This window comes from Meles meles, chromosome 2 (genome assembly GCF_922984935.1).
Source record: "Meles meles chromosome 2, mMelMel3.1 paternal haplotype, whole genome shotgun sequence".
Taxonomy (NCBI): domain Eukaryota; kingdom Metazoa; phylum Chordata; class Mammalia; order Carnivora; family Mustelidae; genus Meles; species Meles meles.
In genome coordinates, this window is record NC_060067.1 from 171,102,905 (window position 1) to 171,120,150 (window position 17,246).

Below are 17,246 nucleotides of genomic sequence, written 5' to 3' on the forward strand. Positions count from 1 at the left end.
AGATTTTTGATAAATACAAACTGTCTTTAATTCTTGTAATTCTGTTTTAGTCATTTTCTCACTTTGTAACAGTAGGTGAGTGTTTACTTCTCTGTACTGTATCATTTATCAAATCTTAAAAAAAAAAGCTACAGACAAATGCAGTCAGTAGCTTCTTTATATTTCCTATATGGGAGAGTCTTATGAGTAGTGAGGGTTACAGTGGTGGAAACTAAAGGAATTATCTTCGAGATCACATAGCAAGTGGTTTTTATCTAGGTATCCATTTGGAAGAGTAATGAAAAGAAGCCATCCCCTGACACTAACTTCATATACAGTAGAGGTTCAATATAATTAGTAAATGAATAAATGGAACAAATAAATTATCTGCAGGAACAGATACTAAATTTTATTCTATATTATCTCCAGCTGTCTCAATAGTAATATGATAACAACAATGTAGTTTAAAATGAGATAAGCACCTGCTTTCATTTTACAGTTGATAAATTAATCTCTCTCATAGGTTTGAGGAAAAAGAGACAGCACGGAGAGACACATCTCATTTATCTCTTTACCACTAATCTTAACACAGTGTCTGACACAGAATAAGCCTCAAGTGAGCCTGTTTTGAATGTAATGAACTAATTCTACCCCAACTTTGCTCTTAATTTGCTGTGTGAACCTGGTTGTGCCACTTTACCCCCTTAAGAGTTTTTTAATCTAGCAATTGGGAAAAATACCTTATGGAGAGGTGTTGCTAAAGGCATAAATGAGAAAATGAATGTACACTAGATATTTTGAAAAGTTTAAAGCAGTGGTTCCCAAACCTGGTGTACATCAGAATCATCTGGCAAGTTGCAGAAGGCTGGGAATTGACTTTTAACACACTCATCAAATAATTCTTATACGGTGGGACACTGGTTGGGCATTTGGAACCCTCTGATCCAAAGCAGATTAGAAAACGGTCTCTGACCAATTAAAAGAAAAAAACTCAAAAAAGCAGGTAATTCTTTAATAATGTAAATAATTTAGTTCTAAAATTCTATTTCTCTCTTGGGACTTAGAAAAAACTTATCTTCATTCTGATTTTTAAAACGTGGCTTCTAAACAATTACTTTCTCTATACTGGCTCTTAAGGTAAATAAATACTTCATCATGAAGGCTACATGAGGTCCACCTGTGCTTGAAATAAAAGCAGGTGCCAAAGGAAATCTAGCTTTATGGAGTTTCCTTTTGGGATGATTAAAAAGTGTTTACTACAAACCACTGAATTGTACATTTTAAAAGCATGTATTCTGGGGCTCCTGGGTGGTTCAGTCTGTTAAGCATCTGCCTTCAGTTCAAGTCATGATCTGGGGGTCCTGCGATCGAGTCCCCCATCGGGCTCCCTACTCACAGGGAGGCTCCCACTCACCCTGCTTGTGCACCCCTGTGCTCTGTCAAATAAAGAGAATCTTAAAAACACTCTAAAGGAGGGGTGCCTGGGTGGCTCAGTGGGTTAAGCCTCTGCCTTTGGCTCAGGTCATGATCCCAGGGTCCTGGGACTGAGCCCTGCATCAGCCTCTCTGCTCAGTAGGGAACCTGCTTCCCTTCCCCTCTCTCTGCCTGCTTCTCTGCCTACTTGTGATCTGTCAAATAAATAAATAAAATCTTAAAAAAAAAAGTGCATTTAAAAAAACACTCTAAAGGAAAAATTTAAAAAAGAATGAATTTTATGGTATATGAATATTTTAATTTTAAAAAATCTATCATCTACCAGTCTCATCAACTGAGTTTAACATCTACAGGATGTGTCCGGAGATCAGCACAGTAAAATTTAATTACACCTAAGTGCGTTAAGGTGTGAAATTCTACCTAAAAGATCATAACCTTTCTTTCACTCCAAGAAGCTCTATTAACATCTCCCAACCTCCATCTCACCCTCCCCCACAAAAGCATGAGAAAAGTAAAGCAGGAGATCACCTGGAATTAGTATCTCCACAGCAGTTCTCAACCAGGGGTGGTTTTGCTCCCTAAGAAACGTTTTTATTTTTAACAAATAGGTGTGTGCTACTGGCATCTAGTAGGCAAAGGCCAGGGATGCTACTTTTAAAAGTCCTACAATGCATAGGTCACTGCCACTGAATTCTCCAACCCCAAATGCTAATAATGCTAAAATTAAAAATCCCTGCTCTAGAGCAGTGGTTCTCAAGGTATATGGTCCCCAGGCCACTAACAATAGCATCACCTGGAAACTTGTTAGAAATCAGAATCTGGGGCACCTGGGTGGCTCGATGGGGTAAAGCCTCTGCCTTCCGCTCGGGTCATGATCCCAGAGTCCTGGGATCAAGCCCCACATTGGGCTCTCTGCTCAGGAGGGATGAATGCAACTGAAACACAGAGATAAAGTTTCCCACACTAAGTATAAAGTAAAACTAGGATTTGAACTCAGGTAGTAATGTCAGAACCTATGTATAAATATAAACATAAAACCTACCATTTTATATTAACCCTCAATTTTTTTTTTTTTTTTAGATTTTATATATTTATTTGACAGAGAGAGATCACAAGCAGGCAGAGAGGCGAGGAAGCAGGCTCTCTGTCGAGCAGACAGCCTGATGTGGAGCTCGATCCCAGGACCCTGGGATCATGACCTAAGCGAAAGGCGGAGGCTTAACCCACTGAGCCACCCAGGCGCCCCAACCCTCAATTTTTAAAAAAGAAAAACAACGCTTTTTAAAAATGTGCTTTAACTTTTGTACACTGATTATTCCATCACAAAACAAAAATCGTTAGTAGAATGGAGTTAGGCAGAGAGAATGGAATGTAGGGAGATACCATCCCAAAAATGATACCTTCCCCAAGTCTTTACTATACATTTTACCGGCTGCTAACTAAGTAATATGAAAATTAAAAGGATATGCTAATGTTGCTGGGTTTTGCAGAAGAAATGTACTTATTAGCCTATGTGATGATTCTTTTCCCACTAAACTGGTAGCATTCCAGTTTTGTTCTGGTTTTTTAGTCTCTAAAACCTAGGAAAGAACAATCTTTTCATGTAAAGTTCAAGAAATTAGGCTTGACAGGTGCAATAGGCAGGGCAGATTTCCTTAACAGGTAAGAATACAATTTGACTCAGAGGGTGGGGAGAGGAGGTAGAGTGGAAATTTTCAAGCACATCCTGCTGAACTTGCTTGCTGCATAAACTCTAATTCGGAATTTAACCTTAAGGTGTTTTCCACTGGTAGAAGGATACTCTGTCTTTTCCTAACTATTCCTCTTTCAACAAAAATTTGGAACATCTGATTCTTGGGCTAGTAGGCACTCTGATACAACAACTATTTATCCAGCATTTAAGGCAATTTGATGTCCACAGAAATGAATTCTGGACAGACAACTAATAGTCATCCCTTTTAAGTGCCTGAGGTTTCATTATTTTAACTGTTTCTAGTGGAAGAATTTCTAAAGTGTACTATCTACCTCCTATCTAGTACTAAATGCTAAGTACTAAGTGAAAATAAACTTTTGATATTCAAGATCCTAATTATGATCTTCAATAATTAAGCATGGAGGTTCCTGAATTCTGTAAGGCGGTCAGCTCAAAGAATGAATCACGTAGGACTGAGCTTTCAGTTCTTGGATCTTCTAGGTCACTGGCAGCTGCCTGTACCTTGCCAAGTGTTGCAGTTACTGCCTAATCTTCTGTGTGCACAGAACCCACATTACCAACATGGCTGTAAGCTTATGTAGAGTAAATTAGTCCAAATGGGAGTCTTGTCTTTTCTTTTTTAAGTAGGTTCCATGCCAACTGTTGGGCTTGAACTCAGGACCTTGAGATTGAGAATCACAAGTTCTACTGACTCAGCCAGCCAAGTGTGCCAATGGGAGTCTTCTTTGGAGTGTATTGCATACTTTTTTCCCCCTTACACTTGGTTTTGGAATTGTTTTCAGCAAAAGCTGGCCTCCAGATATGAGGGATACTGCTAGGCTAAATGTACACTTTTAGCTACCTCAATTTCTGCATAAACATTTATTCTGCTTTTTATAATGACAAAGGGAAGCCAGCATTTAAACTCAACTTTATTTTGAAAGATTTCAATGCACAAGGTTTTAAAAAGTTTCCAAATCTTAGAATTGTACATCTTTGCAGAGACTCTGCCCCTCCAGTTGTTATTGAAAATCTCTCATCTTATTTTCTCCAGAAATTTTCCTTTTTGGGCCTTCCAGTGACAATTCAAAAATTCTTTTCTACAACACCACATTCCCTGGTTTTCAGGGACTCTGATAACTTAGGTTTTGTTTTCTTGACATTTACCAGATCCTAAATAGATGCCCTCATACTGTGTGTCTACTCAAACTTCTCCAAGACTCTTCCTCTATATTTTTATTAGCATTTCTCACTCAAATAACTGCAATGATCACCATCTTTTTGCAGATGTCCTTCATATACACCTGTTTTCAAGACTTGTCTTTCTAGACTTTAAACAATGTAGCCCTACTTCAGATTCAGTTAGCTTCCTCATCTTTGCCCTCTTGCCTTTTTCTAGCATTGAGGGAGGAACTTACTTGTACAGACTCAAAAAGGCACACTTTAAAATCCTCACCTTCTGTTTACAACCTCTGCCAACTCTATTCCTGCCACAGGATCAAAGAATGTGGTCATTCTTTTCCTTTCTCTCTCCCATGCCTTGGCCACATTATGCAGCTTAACAGTTTCTCTCTTCTCTAAAATACAGTAACGAAACCCTTCTCGTCTGAAGTTGGAGCCTACTCTATTCGTAAGCTATATGTTAACTATATATTATTGCAAAAACCAAAAAACACCCCGAAATCCCAGTAATAGCCTAACGTAAAAGTTACAGAACATATCAAGCCCTAGCAGTGAATGTATTATTTCAGAAGACATAATCTGATTCACAGAACACATTATGAAAATCTGAGTAGGGGCACATGGGTGGCTCAGTTAAGCATCTGCCTTCAGCTCAGGTCATGATTTCAGGGTTCTTAGGATCAAGTCCCATGTCCCGCTCCCAGCTCAGCACGGAAGTCCTTTCCCTCTGCCCCTGCCCCTGCTCTCTCTCTCTCAAATAAATAAAATCTTTTAAAAAAAGAAAGAAAAAAATCTCAGAGTATTTACACTACCTTTGTTACAACATACCTAATGCAGTGCTTCTTTAACCTTTCCATGGAGGTGCCCCCACACAGGAAAGTGACACATACATTTCAGAGATCTGAAACGACTCAGGTACCACTGAACAGAGTTTTTTTTGACATCCGTATCTTATCTTTAACATTAACCCTAATGCTGTAGTCACCTCAATAAACGTAATAGTGTCCTATCCTAGAAATGACATTTAACATTTTTAGCAGTAAGTAAATCTCCTGGAGAAAGCACTAGGTTTATCCCAAGGCTCTGCGGACCTCTATACATACAAACACATAGGCCCAAAACTGACACCTAGGTTTGTGAAACACAGCCTGGGTTTCAGGTCCGGCTCTCGAAAAGGCTGCTAAAGACACATTGTTAGCACTAGAACGAAACAGATACTTTAAAACGTGACATTTTAAATAAGTGTTCAATAATTTAAGATCAGAAGCCCACAACGTCGCCCCAAAATGTCCAGTTCCATTACTGATTCCTACATAGCTTCCAGATTTGTGTTTACAGTTACCCCTTAAGTAACTCCACGCGGCTGACTTTCTCATCTCTGAAGCGTATCTCGCATTTTAAACACCGTCTCTGGGTGCCTTTCCGTATTTTTCCGACGCTCCCTTCAAAGTACTTTTCTCCTTCAGCGCGCCCGGCTCACCCCCAAGGGGCTCCCCTCTCAGTCCTCTGTGAACGCTACAACAAAGGCGAGGAACGTCGTAACCAGGGGTCCCGAGTGCCTCTGCCTGCTGCGCCCGGCGCAGAGACAGCCAAGCTCCGGTGTCCCCGGAAGCGAGAGGGAAGCGCCCGTGCCTCATCAGCTGCAAACAACAACAATCCTAATCACAGTGCCGCCCGCACCCCATCATTAGCCTCCACCCGGCCGGTTTCCACTCGCAGAGCAGCCAACACCTCAAGACCGGCAAGTTTCCCTCGGACTCGGGGCCGAGTCCCCCCAGCCGCCCCGTGCGCGGCCGCTCTCCACCGCCCCCCACACGGCCCGGCCGCTGGGATAGACGCGGCCCGCACCGGCGGCCCCCGGCTCCGCCCGCCCCAGGCCCCGGATGTGACGGCAACACCGCCCTCGGCGCTCGCCCCCCGCAACCAGCGCGGGGGATCCCGGAAAGGAGGCCTGGAGGAGGGGGTCTTCCCCGACGCGCCAGTCACCACATACCCAAGTGAGAAGGCTCTCGCACAGCTCCACCCGCTCCACCGACTCCACGTTGTACATCTTCCCCAGCTGGGGCTTGGCAGCGCCTCCCCGCCTCACCAGAAACCGCTGCCGCTAGCTCTGGGGCTGCGTCGGAGAGTCGGAGCGGCTGACCTGGCCTCTGGCCCACCTTCTCCTCGGCCCCGGCCGCCGACTACCGCCCCGGCGCTGCCAGCGGCTCTAGCACCGTCACCCCCGCTGCCCCTCCTTCTCCTTTCACTCGGGACCGCGCGCCCGGCGCGCGCGCCCCCGGCCACGCCCGCAGCCTGGCGTCCCCGCCTCCAGCCCCCACACCCCTCCTCCAGAAAGCGCCGGCCCTGGCCAGAGCCGCGGCCGACGAGCCACTGCGCACAATCGTGCTCCGGCCGGCCCGCCTCCCAGCCGCCGCCGCGCGCGCCCCGACGCCGGCCCGCTGCGTGTCGCCGCGCGCACGCGCCCGGCCCTAGCGGCGGCGGCGGCGGCGGCGGCGGCGGCAGCGGTGGCGGGTCCTCCCCGCCTGGCCGCTCGCAGCTTCACGGAAGCTCGGCAGTGCGCGTGCGCCGGTGTCCCCACTCCTAATTAAAAAAGACCTAGTGGTTGCCTGGGAGGGGTGGCGGGGGCCGTGCCCGGAAATAATCTCTAGTCTCAGTCACCGGGAACTGGCGAGGTATCCTGTGCGGTGGAGAGGTACGCGCCCCCTCCCCCTCCCAGCAGCCCGGGCCGCGGCCGGCCACGCCCCCCCGGATCCGGGCCCGCGGGAGCCGCGGCAGGCGCTCCGGCGTGGGCGGGACTGCCCCGGGGTCGCCTTCGGGCTTCGGGGCGGGGGGAGTCGCCGCTTCGGACCCCGGGGCTCCGCCTTCCTTCAGGAAGCCGGGGGCGAAGCCCCAGAGTCGCCCGGCTCCCGCCCGGAGTTCCGGAGGCGGTGGACGGGCCGACGTGGCGGTCGTCTCGCGGTTCTGGGTGCTGGGCCGGGTGAGAAGAGCCGGCCGTCCCTTCCCGGGTCGCGGTGAGCGTCGACTCCCTGAAAACTTCGGCTGCTTAGTAGGGAGAGGGTGTGCGCCAGTTGTTGGTCCGCGAGGACCTCGGCGGTTCTAGGGCCTGCTTCTAGTGTGGAGCTGGGAGTCGGCCTTGCTTGGTGGCTCTGCAGATGGTCCGCCACGAGCACCCACCTTCGTAAAGACGCGGATTTCTGCAGGGATATCAGTATGTTTTTATGCGGTACGACATATGCAGAAAAGTGCATACAGCGTACCTGGTTCAAGAAAAATAATGATATACACCCTGATAAAAGAACACTGCTCACCCCTCAGGAGTTCTGCCCACACCTTCCTTCCTGAGAACAGTTTCGTCCCTAGACTTTTATGATACTTTCCTGCTTTTCCTTATAGGTTTTCTGTCTGTATATGCGTGTCTACACAAGATAGTTTTTCTTGGCTTGTTTTTGCACTTTTATGAATGGGACCAGTGTATTTTGTGGCTTTGAATTTATAGTAAATTTGTATATATCTGTAAGTAATTTTTTATTGCTGCCTAGTATTCCATTGTATGATTATAACAGCGTAACCATTCTGATAATGGACATTTTGTCGTCCCAGTTTGGGGGTACTAAAAAAAGTGCTATAAGCATTCTTATACCTGGATCCTAGTGCAAATCTGTAGGGGGTTTCTTTAAGATACATGCCTTGGAGTCCTAGGAGGATCGTTGGTAATACATAACTTTATCAGGTAATGCCAAATTTATTTGGAATGCAGCAAACATAAATTTCTAGAGCACGTCTTTGGTTTGCAAGTTCTGGAGCCCCCCTTTTCCCATTGGGAGTAGGTTTTATCTTTGAACATTCATAATCAGGGTGAGTTCTTAATGATGACTTACAGAGTCCCAGTTAACAATTCACATGTGATGAATTTATTTTGTAAATGTAAGAAAAATCTTACCTAGACTCTTCTCAATGGTCTTTAAAAAAAAAAAGTATTCTTCCCTCCACCATGGGCAGAGAAATCTTTAGAAATGATAAATGTGTCCTGCCGGCCTTGTTTCCTCTGTTGGTGCCTCTGGATCTCGGTCAAACCAGAGTTCCTACATTCCATGCTAGGTCGTTTCTGTAGAATCCCTAGCACTTTAATGACTTTACCCTTGTTGGGCACATAAAATCAGTAAGTATATGTTACATCGACTTAAGCCTGACTCACCTGCAACTTGTTTTTGGAAGTGGAGAACAAGATGGTAACCTTTTCTGGAGGGACTGGTATAGTGAACACCTTCATTCCAGCTGCTTAGGTTTCAAGGCTTTGACACACATGACCTAAGCCTCCTTTTTCAGTCTTGACTGCTTACCCACCATACATTTATATATGATACTGCAGTGTTCTTGAGATTTCATTTATGGCTCCAATTACCCTCAATGAAGGAAATTCTATTAAAAGCTTCTTGGATGTAATTATCTATGGAAGTGATGTGATTATCATGTTTCTACATGAACTTGGGTAAAAAGACTGAGTTTCTCCTTTGGAAGTTATGAAATTTCCTATATTTCCCTTATTCTTAATTATTTTTTTCTGAAAGTTTTGGAAAAGACCAAGGAGAGAGGTGAGTGCAACTTGTTTTAGCTGTCTCCTTACTCTGTTTAGTTGGAGACTAGTTCTCATCTATTACAGCTGTGTGTCAGACTTATTTTTATAGCTGCTTATCAGATTTAAATAAACATCCTAGTGCCCTGCATGGCAATGCTCCCAAATTTATGGAGTAATCCCGGGGAATACATATTTATAGCTTTGATTAAAGAGAATTTGAGGGGTGCCTGGGTGGTTCAGTGGGTTAAGCCCCTGCCTTCGGCCCAGGTCAGGACCTCAGGATCCTGGGACGGAGCCCCACTTCGGGCTTTCTGCTCGGCGCAGAGCCTGTCCCCCACCCCCAACCGCCTGCTGCTCTGCCTACTTGTCATCCCTCTCACTCTGTCAAATAAATAAAACCTTAAAAATTTTTTTTTAATTTGAGATGCAACATAGTGCAGCTATGGGAAAGTCACGACTAAGTTTTATAATGGTTCTTGACAGTTGTTAATAGTAATCAAGGGTGCCTAGCTCTCTCAGATGGTTGGGCATGTGTCTCTTGATCTTGGGATAAGTTTGAGGTCCATATTGGGTGTAGAGATTACTTTAAAAATAAAATATATAAAAAATTAGTAACCAAAATACTATAGCTTGAATTTACTGAGAGCCTATATGATGAGCCCAGCAATATGCGAAATACCTTCATTATCTCGTTATAAAGTCCATAAAATAAAGAGCGTTTTGGGGGTGGTGTCAAACAAGTGGGCATTTGGGGGGCGCCTGGCTGGCTTAGTAGGTAGAGCATGCGACTCTTGATCTCAGTGTTGTCAATTCAGGCCCATGATGGGCGTGGAGATTACGTAAAAGTGGGCATTTGGTGTGGTTAAAAATAATTTTATATACTTTACATATGAGGAAGCTGAGATGCAAACTTTACGTAAGTATACAGTTGTGATTCCAGAGCTTACGCTTTTCTGACATTAAGCTATTCCTCAATAAGACTTAGCTAGTTAATCAGTAGCAGACCAGGGGTGCCTGGGTGGCTCAGTCTTCAAGCACCTGCCTTCGGCTCAGGTTATCATCCCAGGGTCCTGGAATCTACCCCCACATCAGGCTCTCTGCTTGGCGGGAATCCTGCTTCTCCCTTTCTCACTCCCCCAGCTTGTATTCCTTCTGTCAAATAAGTAAATAAAATCTTGAAAAATAAATAACAAACCAAAGCTAGAAACCAGTTCTCTTCAGGCTTCTATCAATTATACCACAGTTTCCAAGACCTATGGTGTTTTGTTTCTGTGAATCTCAAATAGTAAAAATGAAGTCCTGGTAACTCTTATTTTCTTATTTGTAATGGGGGAAGGAACTTAAGAAACCTCAAGCCCAGTTTTGCAGACAATGAAAGGTCCTTAGAGATTACGTGGGAACACAGTTGTAATAGAACTGGAACTAAAATCTGGACTGTTAATGTCCAGGCAGGCTTGAGTTGAGGGCCTGTGCTTTTGGGCAAAACCAGCCTCACAGTTCTGGTCTAGACAAGATCTAACCTTGTAAAGCGTGAGTTGGAGAACTGAAGTTCAGATCGAAAAGACTGACTTTTCAAGATTGAGGTATTATGTAATCTCAAGTAGAAAATTTTCTTTTTATCGTTTATCCTCTGTAATCTCAGATCTGCATCACCCCATTTTTGAAATATTAACTCCTACAGTTCCATTTTAAAACTATGATTATAAGAAAAACTACTAGTGGAAACTGAGCTATTGGAAGCCCCCAACAAGGTCAGTCATTAATAGTTCTCTTCTCCCAGTGAGAGCGCTGGCTTTAGCTGGGGTTTCCATGGGACAGGAAAACACAGCTGACCACCCTGTTCCTCTCAGAAATTTATCAGTGGCCTTTTCCCCTCCACCCCCCTCTCTGCCCAAACACTTTTCTTCCCCTCCTCTCTCTCTGCCCAAACACTTTCTTTGGGAATACCAAAATTTGTGGAAGTAAAAAATAACTCTTCATTTCAATAACATCGGGAGCTTCTGCGTAAAATGATGCAAATAACATTATGTGGCTGTGCAATACTTAGAGCATCCTGGGATCTCTGAGCTCTTGCAACTGTGCTTGAAGCAATATCTTATTTACAAAGAAGTTAAATATACAGCAGAGTGAAAAAACATAATTTGTGCAGTGGAATTTACTCACATTACCCTTGATTATACTTGGAAGGACACTGAAACAAATGTAACCCATTTAAAAAAATGCAAAGGAGTCTGGGGGAGAAAAAACTATCCCTCTAACCTATTAGGTTCTTGGCTGAGACTCCCCTGTACTAAAAGACACTAACAAGAAAACCTTCCTGTGTACATGGGCAGTACCTAGAAAGACTGAGTAAACTCCAAAATGGCCCAAGCAGTCATACTAAATACCACCTTCAGCTAAAGACAAAGGTGTTGGGGGTGGCGGGAGAAACAGGTATGGGAGGTTACCAGGAAAAGCACAGTAAACAAGGGTAAAGTTGTTATGCAGATTTAAGTGAGTGCTTTCTCCTCAACAGTCTGTAGGGATTTAGTCCTCTTCAGGTGTGAGAGGGAGATACCTTTACAAATGGAGATTTCCTTTGTAAATATCTCTTTCTTGGAAGGGTAACTTCTACTTGAGTTTCAGAACTTTTCCTTTGCTGTTTAAAAAAAAAAAATCATCGTTTGGGGATGACAAATTATGTTCCCCTTCAGTAGTAAACTGCCCAAAGTTAATACCATTGGGAAAAGTCGTTACAACTCTGTGAAGTAATTAGATTCAGAAGAGACTGGAAATCGACACAAGGGGATAACATTTTGGTTATCTTTTGTACAGCTGCAAGTAGTTCTCACTGCCCGTAGGACTTTTGACACAGCTGTAGAAAGCATTTGTAATTTTAAAAGAGAAACCTGGACTCCTGGCCAACTTAGTCATTGGAGCCTAAAACTTTTGATCTTGGGGTTATGGGGTTGAGCCCCATGTTGGGTTTAGAGATTACTTAAAAATAAGATCTTAAAAAAAAATAAAAAGGAAACCTGGTAAAATAAACACCTAAATTTATTGCATGACCCACCCCTAGATTATTTGAGGCTGTTTATTCAGTTTCAGTTGGCAGTTTATTTGATTATTCTTTTGTATGGAAATAATGAAATTCGAGCTGCTTCTGAGTTTCCTGGTGTGTGGCCTTCATAATGGTCATTTGAAACCCATCGTTAGAAAGTTCCTGATACATTGGCTATTACTATGTGTAAAGATTGGAAATTGGCTTTGATCTGTTTGTTTGCTTAGGTTTCTTCCATAAGGTAATTCCCTTATTTCAGCATCCAATTCAGATTCTTTCAAGGGTGTTAGACTTTTGCAAAGTTTCCTCTTAACAGAGTCATTAGGTTGATGACAAACTTTTCAGTGCAATAAGTTACATAGATACAGAATTTTATTTTAAATAGTCATATATGTTTACGTTTTCCTTTAAGGGTCTTAAGAGACTAAATTTTTCTGTTTTGCAATATAAAAAATGTGATTACCTGTGATACTTCGATTCTGATACTTGGGTTATTTCCCTTCATACCTATAGGAATTGGGTATTACCATTTTTCTGAAGTTTAGTGTATGGGAAGGAGAGTTTCATTTCCTCCCTTTTCTCTTCATAAGGAAATGCAGCCTCAGAGTGATTCCATATTCCAGGCAGTTCAAAGAATTCTCAACCATAAGCTGAGCTTAGTTCCAGGTGAGGCTAATAGTTTTTCAAGCCCTCAAATTTTCATTAATTCAACTAATCTTAGTATAGATAAAAATGTCCTATGGCATTTTTGTGTTTTACTTTTCAAATTACTAACATTATAAGTAAGGTAAGTCACTCATATTTAAACATATATTTATTAGGTCCTACTGTGTGCTGAGCACTATGCTAGATAATACAGGAATATTTACAGAAGAAGAAAATATATTGCCTTCCCTATCCATCCGTGGTACATTCTAGGACCCACTCAGTGCTGTGAGGGTGAAGAGGGATCTGATTTACTGGGAGAATATTTGGTATACAAGAATGAGAAGAGCAGTTGGCCATGAGGAATGTCTTTTTTTCCCTAAGATTAAAGGAACAGAGCTTGAAAAAGAAAGGGTGTTTTTAAAAAATTTTGTTTTAAAAAAACGTGAATAGATGATAAATTAGAGTAATTGTTTATCTTAAGGGAAATAAAATTTTGTACTCCTCAAAATAATGTGTCTTGCAAATTTTAAAGAACTCAATTAACGGGAGAATCTCCACTAGAGTTGTACTTAATGCAACTTTCCTTAAGTGGGCGCTTTAAAAAATTATATACATTAGAAGTCAGTTACATTTATTTGGTTTTGATTAGTGTATGTTATTTTCACTGTGTCTTTTGTAACTTTTTTTTCTTTATCTTTTAGACTTGGAATGGCCAAATATCAAGGTGAAGTTCAAAGTTTGAAATTGGATGATGATTCAGTCATAGAAGGAGTAAGTGACCAAGTACTTGTGGCAGTTGTGGTCAGTTTCGCTTTGATTGCTACCCTGGTATATGCACTTTTCAGGTGAGACTAAAGGACAAAAGAATTGAAATAATGTATATTTGCAAGGGCCACTGCTTTCTGATTGCTTCTAGTAATTTTTAATACTTAAAGAACTGAGTAATAGAGTTCAGTAATTGTGATGTGGAAATGGAGTTTGGAGCCAACAGCTAAGAAAGAATTCTAGAGATGTCTTCAGTGCAAAAAGGAGATTGTTTTTTTTTTGTTTTTTTCGTTTTTTTTTAAAGACTTTATTTATTTATTTGACAGAGGGGGAGAGAGAGAGAGATCACAAGTAGGCAGAGAGGCAGGCAGAGAGAGAAGGGGAAATAGGCTCCCCGCTGAGCAGATCACTCAATATGGGGCACGATCCTAGGACCCTGAAATCATGACCTGAGCCAAAGGCAGAGGCCCAACCCACTGAGCCACCCAGGCACCCCTAAAAAGGAGGTTTTATTAAAGAATGAGGGCAGGATCTGTGGGCAGAAAGAGCTGCACTGGGGTTGACGGGTGACTGATTATATATTTTCAAGTTGGGAGGGGGTTATAGGTAGCATCAGTCTCTAGAGAATTTATTTATGTACTTATTTATTTAGATTTATTTATTTTAGAGAAGAGGGGGCAGGCGGACAGAGGGAGAAGGAGAGAAGCAGAATCCCTGCTGAGTACAGAGCCTTACACAGGGCTCAATCTCAGGAACCTGAGATTCTGACCTGAACCGAAACCAAGAGTGGGACGTTTTAACTGACCACCCAGGCACTCCTCTAAAGAATTTTAGAAGCAAGATTTCCAGGACCTTGAGGGGGCTAGCTATTGTTAGGAGAAGGTCATTTATTACTTTCTAATTAAATGTTAGTCTGAGACCCTTCAGATGTGTATCAGTGGGCCAGATGCATGGAGGATGATTGATAACATATATCTTGGGGTGGGAGGGGTAGAGATAAAGGAAGCTTCCAAAGGAATTAAGGTAGATTTACAGGACCCTGCGGGGTCAGGATAATGTTAAGCTAAGATTGCCTTTTGCCCTTAGCAAGGGGTCAACATTGAGGCAGCTGAGTTCCTAGAGGAAGGTCACCCTGTTTCAAGGACTTGTCAATGAGCTGTGGGCAGTAAGGGCACTTAATTTTTTCTTTTGCTTTTGTTTTTCTCATCACTTGTATATTTGCTAATGTATTTTATTTTTCACTAGGCTCTAAATGCTACCATGTATTGTTCCTATTGTAAATACCATATTTTGAAAAAAAAATTTTCCATGGAAATATCACGGTTTTAAAATGTAATTTTCATAATTGAATTCTTCAATTTTTAGGTAATAGAGATAATAAGTACAAGATATTTTAATTCTTGGGGCACCCGGGTGGCTCAGTTGTTAAGTGCCTGCCTTCTGCTCAGGTCATGACTCCAGGGTCGTGGGACCAAGTCCCACTTGGGCCCCCTGCTCTGCAGGGAGCCTGCTTCTCCCTCTCCTACTCTCCTTGCTTGTGTTCCCTCTCTGGCTGTGTCTCTCTCTGTCAAATAAATAAATAAAAATCTTTAAAAAAAGAAAAGTACTTTCAGTCTTTAAATAGCAAAACAGGCAAAAGAACAAAGTTGGACAGTATGGAGGGAATTAAGATTAAAGTTAAAATTACTGTTATAGAATCAGGAATAAAACTTAGAGGCTTCAGGTGTTTATATACCATTAAGTAGACACTAGGATATAAACTAGAAATTTAAGTGTTAAAACATGGAGATAAATAAAATTTTATGTATCAGTATGTGTCATTGAAAACAGAAATAGAAAAAAATAAAATAGAAAAAATAATTTCTAAAATTACAAATCAGTGAGTTTGCTCTAAAATTATAGAAAAGATTTTTAAACATCAAGATTCTTAGATATGACACAAAATATGAGCGACAAAAGAAAAGAAATAGGTAAATTGGACATCATCAAAATTCCCAACTTGCATGCTTCAAAGGATATCATCAAAAAAATGAAAAGGCAGGGGCACCTGGGTGGCTCAGTTGATTAAGCATCAGCCTTGCACTCAGGTCACAATCCTAGGGCCTGAAATCAAGGTCTGCCTCAGGATCCCTGCTTCTCCCTCTCCCACTATTCCTTCCCCCTGCTTGTGTTCCAAGTCTGTCTACAGTCTCTCTGTCAAATAAATATATAAAATCTTAAAAAAAAAAAAAAAAGATGCAGATATAACATCATCATGTGGAAGTATCCATGATAAATTTTTGAGTGAGAACTGATGGTTGAAAAACACATCGCAAAATCAAAGGTCAAGTAAACTATACTGTTTAAAAATTATTTTTGATAAAACTAATTTTAAAATATTTTGCTTTTTCCTTATTTTTCTAATTTTCCTGCTATGGGTATTTATTACTTACATAATAAAAGTTTTTCCCACAGACTGGAAAGATATGAAGTGCAAACCAAAAGTTTGTTTTTTTTTTAATTTATTTATTTGACAGAGAGAGCACAAGTAGGGGGAGCAGCAGGCAGAGGGAGAGGGAGAAGCAGGCTCTTTGCTGAGCAGTGAGCCTGATGCGGGGCTTGATCCCAGAACCCTGGGATCATGACCTGAGTCAGATGCTTAATGACTTAGCCACGCAGGCACCCCCAAACCAATAGTTTTATATTTAAAAAGGCAATTGTATGTTGTAGATGTGAAAACCTTAGCAGTATTATGCTGCATTAGTCAAAATAACCAGATAAAGGTCACATTTGGGTAATTTACAGTTTGAGTGAATAATTTTAAACTGGTAAACATTCAGGGGAAGTTATCAGAGTGGGTAAAGCTATTAAAACCATATAAATGCTTGAAGGGACTGGGGATATCCCGCTTAGTGGAAAAGTCTGTTGGACATAAGAGTTGTCTTTAAATATGATAAGGGCTTATTTTATTGAAGAATTAGATTTATTAGATTTATTTTATGTGACTTCATGGACAGAACCAAGGCCAATAGGTAAAGATAAATAATAGATTTTGGATCTACCTTAGAAGTAACTTTTCAAAATATATAAGGTACTTCATATTATACTTCGAATCTTCAATCTATCATACGATTGGGTAGGAGGTCAGTTTAAGGTTCCTGTCCAGCTCTTCAGATTCAAATTCAGTTGGCAGTTGTAATCCTGTTACTTCTGCTGAAGTTATCAATTAGTAATGAGTTGGGAGAGGGGAGCATGTGTAGTTTACAATTTAGATAAAACTTTTGTCTCTTTTCTGTAATTTCTTTGAGGTTTTGAGCCATTAAAATTATTTTTTTGTATTGCGGTGAGATAAACACAGCATAAAATTTACCACTTCAAGAATACGGTTCATTGGCATTAAGTACATTCACAACATTGTCTAGCCATCACTACTCCCTTGCCAGAACTTTATCATTTCAAACAGAACTGTACCAGTTAAACAATAACTTCCCATTCTCCTTCCTTCCAGCCCTTGGAAACCTTTATTCTACCATTTATCTCAATGAATTAGTCAATTCTGGGTACCTCATAAAGTGAAATCATATAATATTTGTCCATTTGTGTCTGGCTTACTTCACTTAGCATAATGCTTTCAAGGTCCAGCTACATTCTGGCACGTATCAGAGTAGCATTCCTTCTTATAGCTGAATAATACTCCATTGTATGTATATACCATATTTTGTTCATCCATTTGTTTTTGATGGACATTTGAGTTTCTCCCACCTTTTGGCTATTAGTTCGACAAATACTGATACAACATTGAACATTAGTGTACAAGTACCTGCTTTCAATTAAAATTGCTGGATCATATGGTAATTCTATTTTTAACTTTTTGAGGAAAGTGCTTTTCACAGTAGCTGGCCCATTTTACATTCGCAGCACCAGCAGTGAACAGTGGTTCCAGTTTT

At 41.7% G+C, this 17,246-nt stretch overlaps 2 protein-coding genes across 11 annotated transcripts in view; one reads left to right on the forward strand and one right to left on the reverse strand.

Annotated features, from left to right (window-relative positions):
* HOOK3 (hook microtubule tethering protein 3) overlaps positions 1 to 6,516 on the reverse strand; it is a 107,491-nt gene extending 100,975 nt beyond the window's left edge. For 2 of the 4 annotated variants that reach the window (XM_045997874.1, XM_045997872.1), the window contains exon 1: positions 6,282 to 6,515. In XM_045997874.1, the coding sequence (XP_045853830.1) occupies positions 6,282 to 6,338 (57 nt within the window). In that variant the 5' untranslated portion in view covers positions 6,339 to 6,515. Of the gene's footprint in view, positions 1 to 6,281 lie in introns of all 4 variants that reach the window. The other 2 variants (XM_045997875.1, XM_045997873.1) reach the window with 1 other exon arrangement.
* A 274-nt stretch (positions 6,517 to 6,790) lies between these two features.
* RNF170 (ring finger protein 170) overlaps positions 6,791 to 17,246 on the forward strand; it is a 45,921-nt gene continuing 35,465 nt past the window's right edge. The window contains exons 1-3 of one of the 7 annotated variants that reach the window (XM_045997880.1): positions 6,794 to 6,983; positions 12,498 to 12,573; positions 13,257 to 13,400. In XM_045997880.1, the coding sequence (XP_045853836.1) occupies positions 13,264 to 13,400 (137 nt within the window). In that variant the 5' untranslated portion in view covers positions 6,794 to 6,983; positions 12,498 to 12,573; positions 13,257 to 13,263. Of the gene's footprint in view, positions 6,984 to 7,031; positions 7,303 to 12,497; positions 12,574 to 13,256; positions 13,401 to 17,246 lie in introns of those variants that run through there. The other 6 variants (XM_045997879.1, XM_045997883.1, XM_045997878.1 and 3 more) reach the window with 6 other exon arrangements.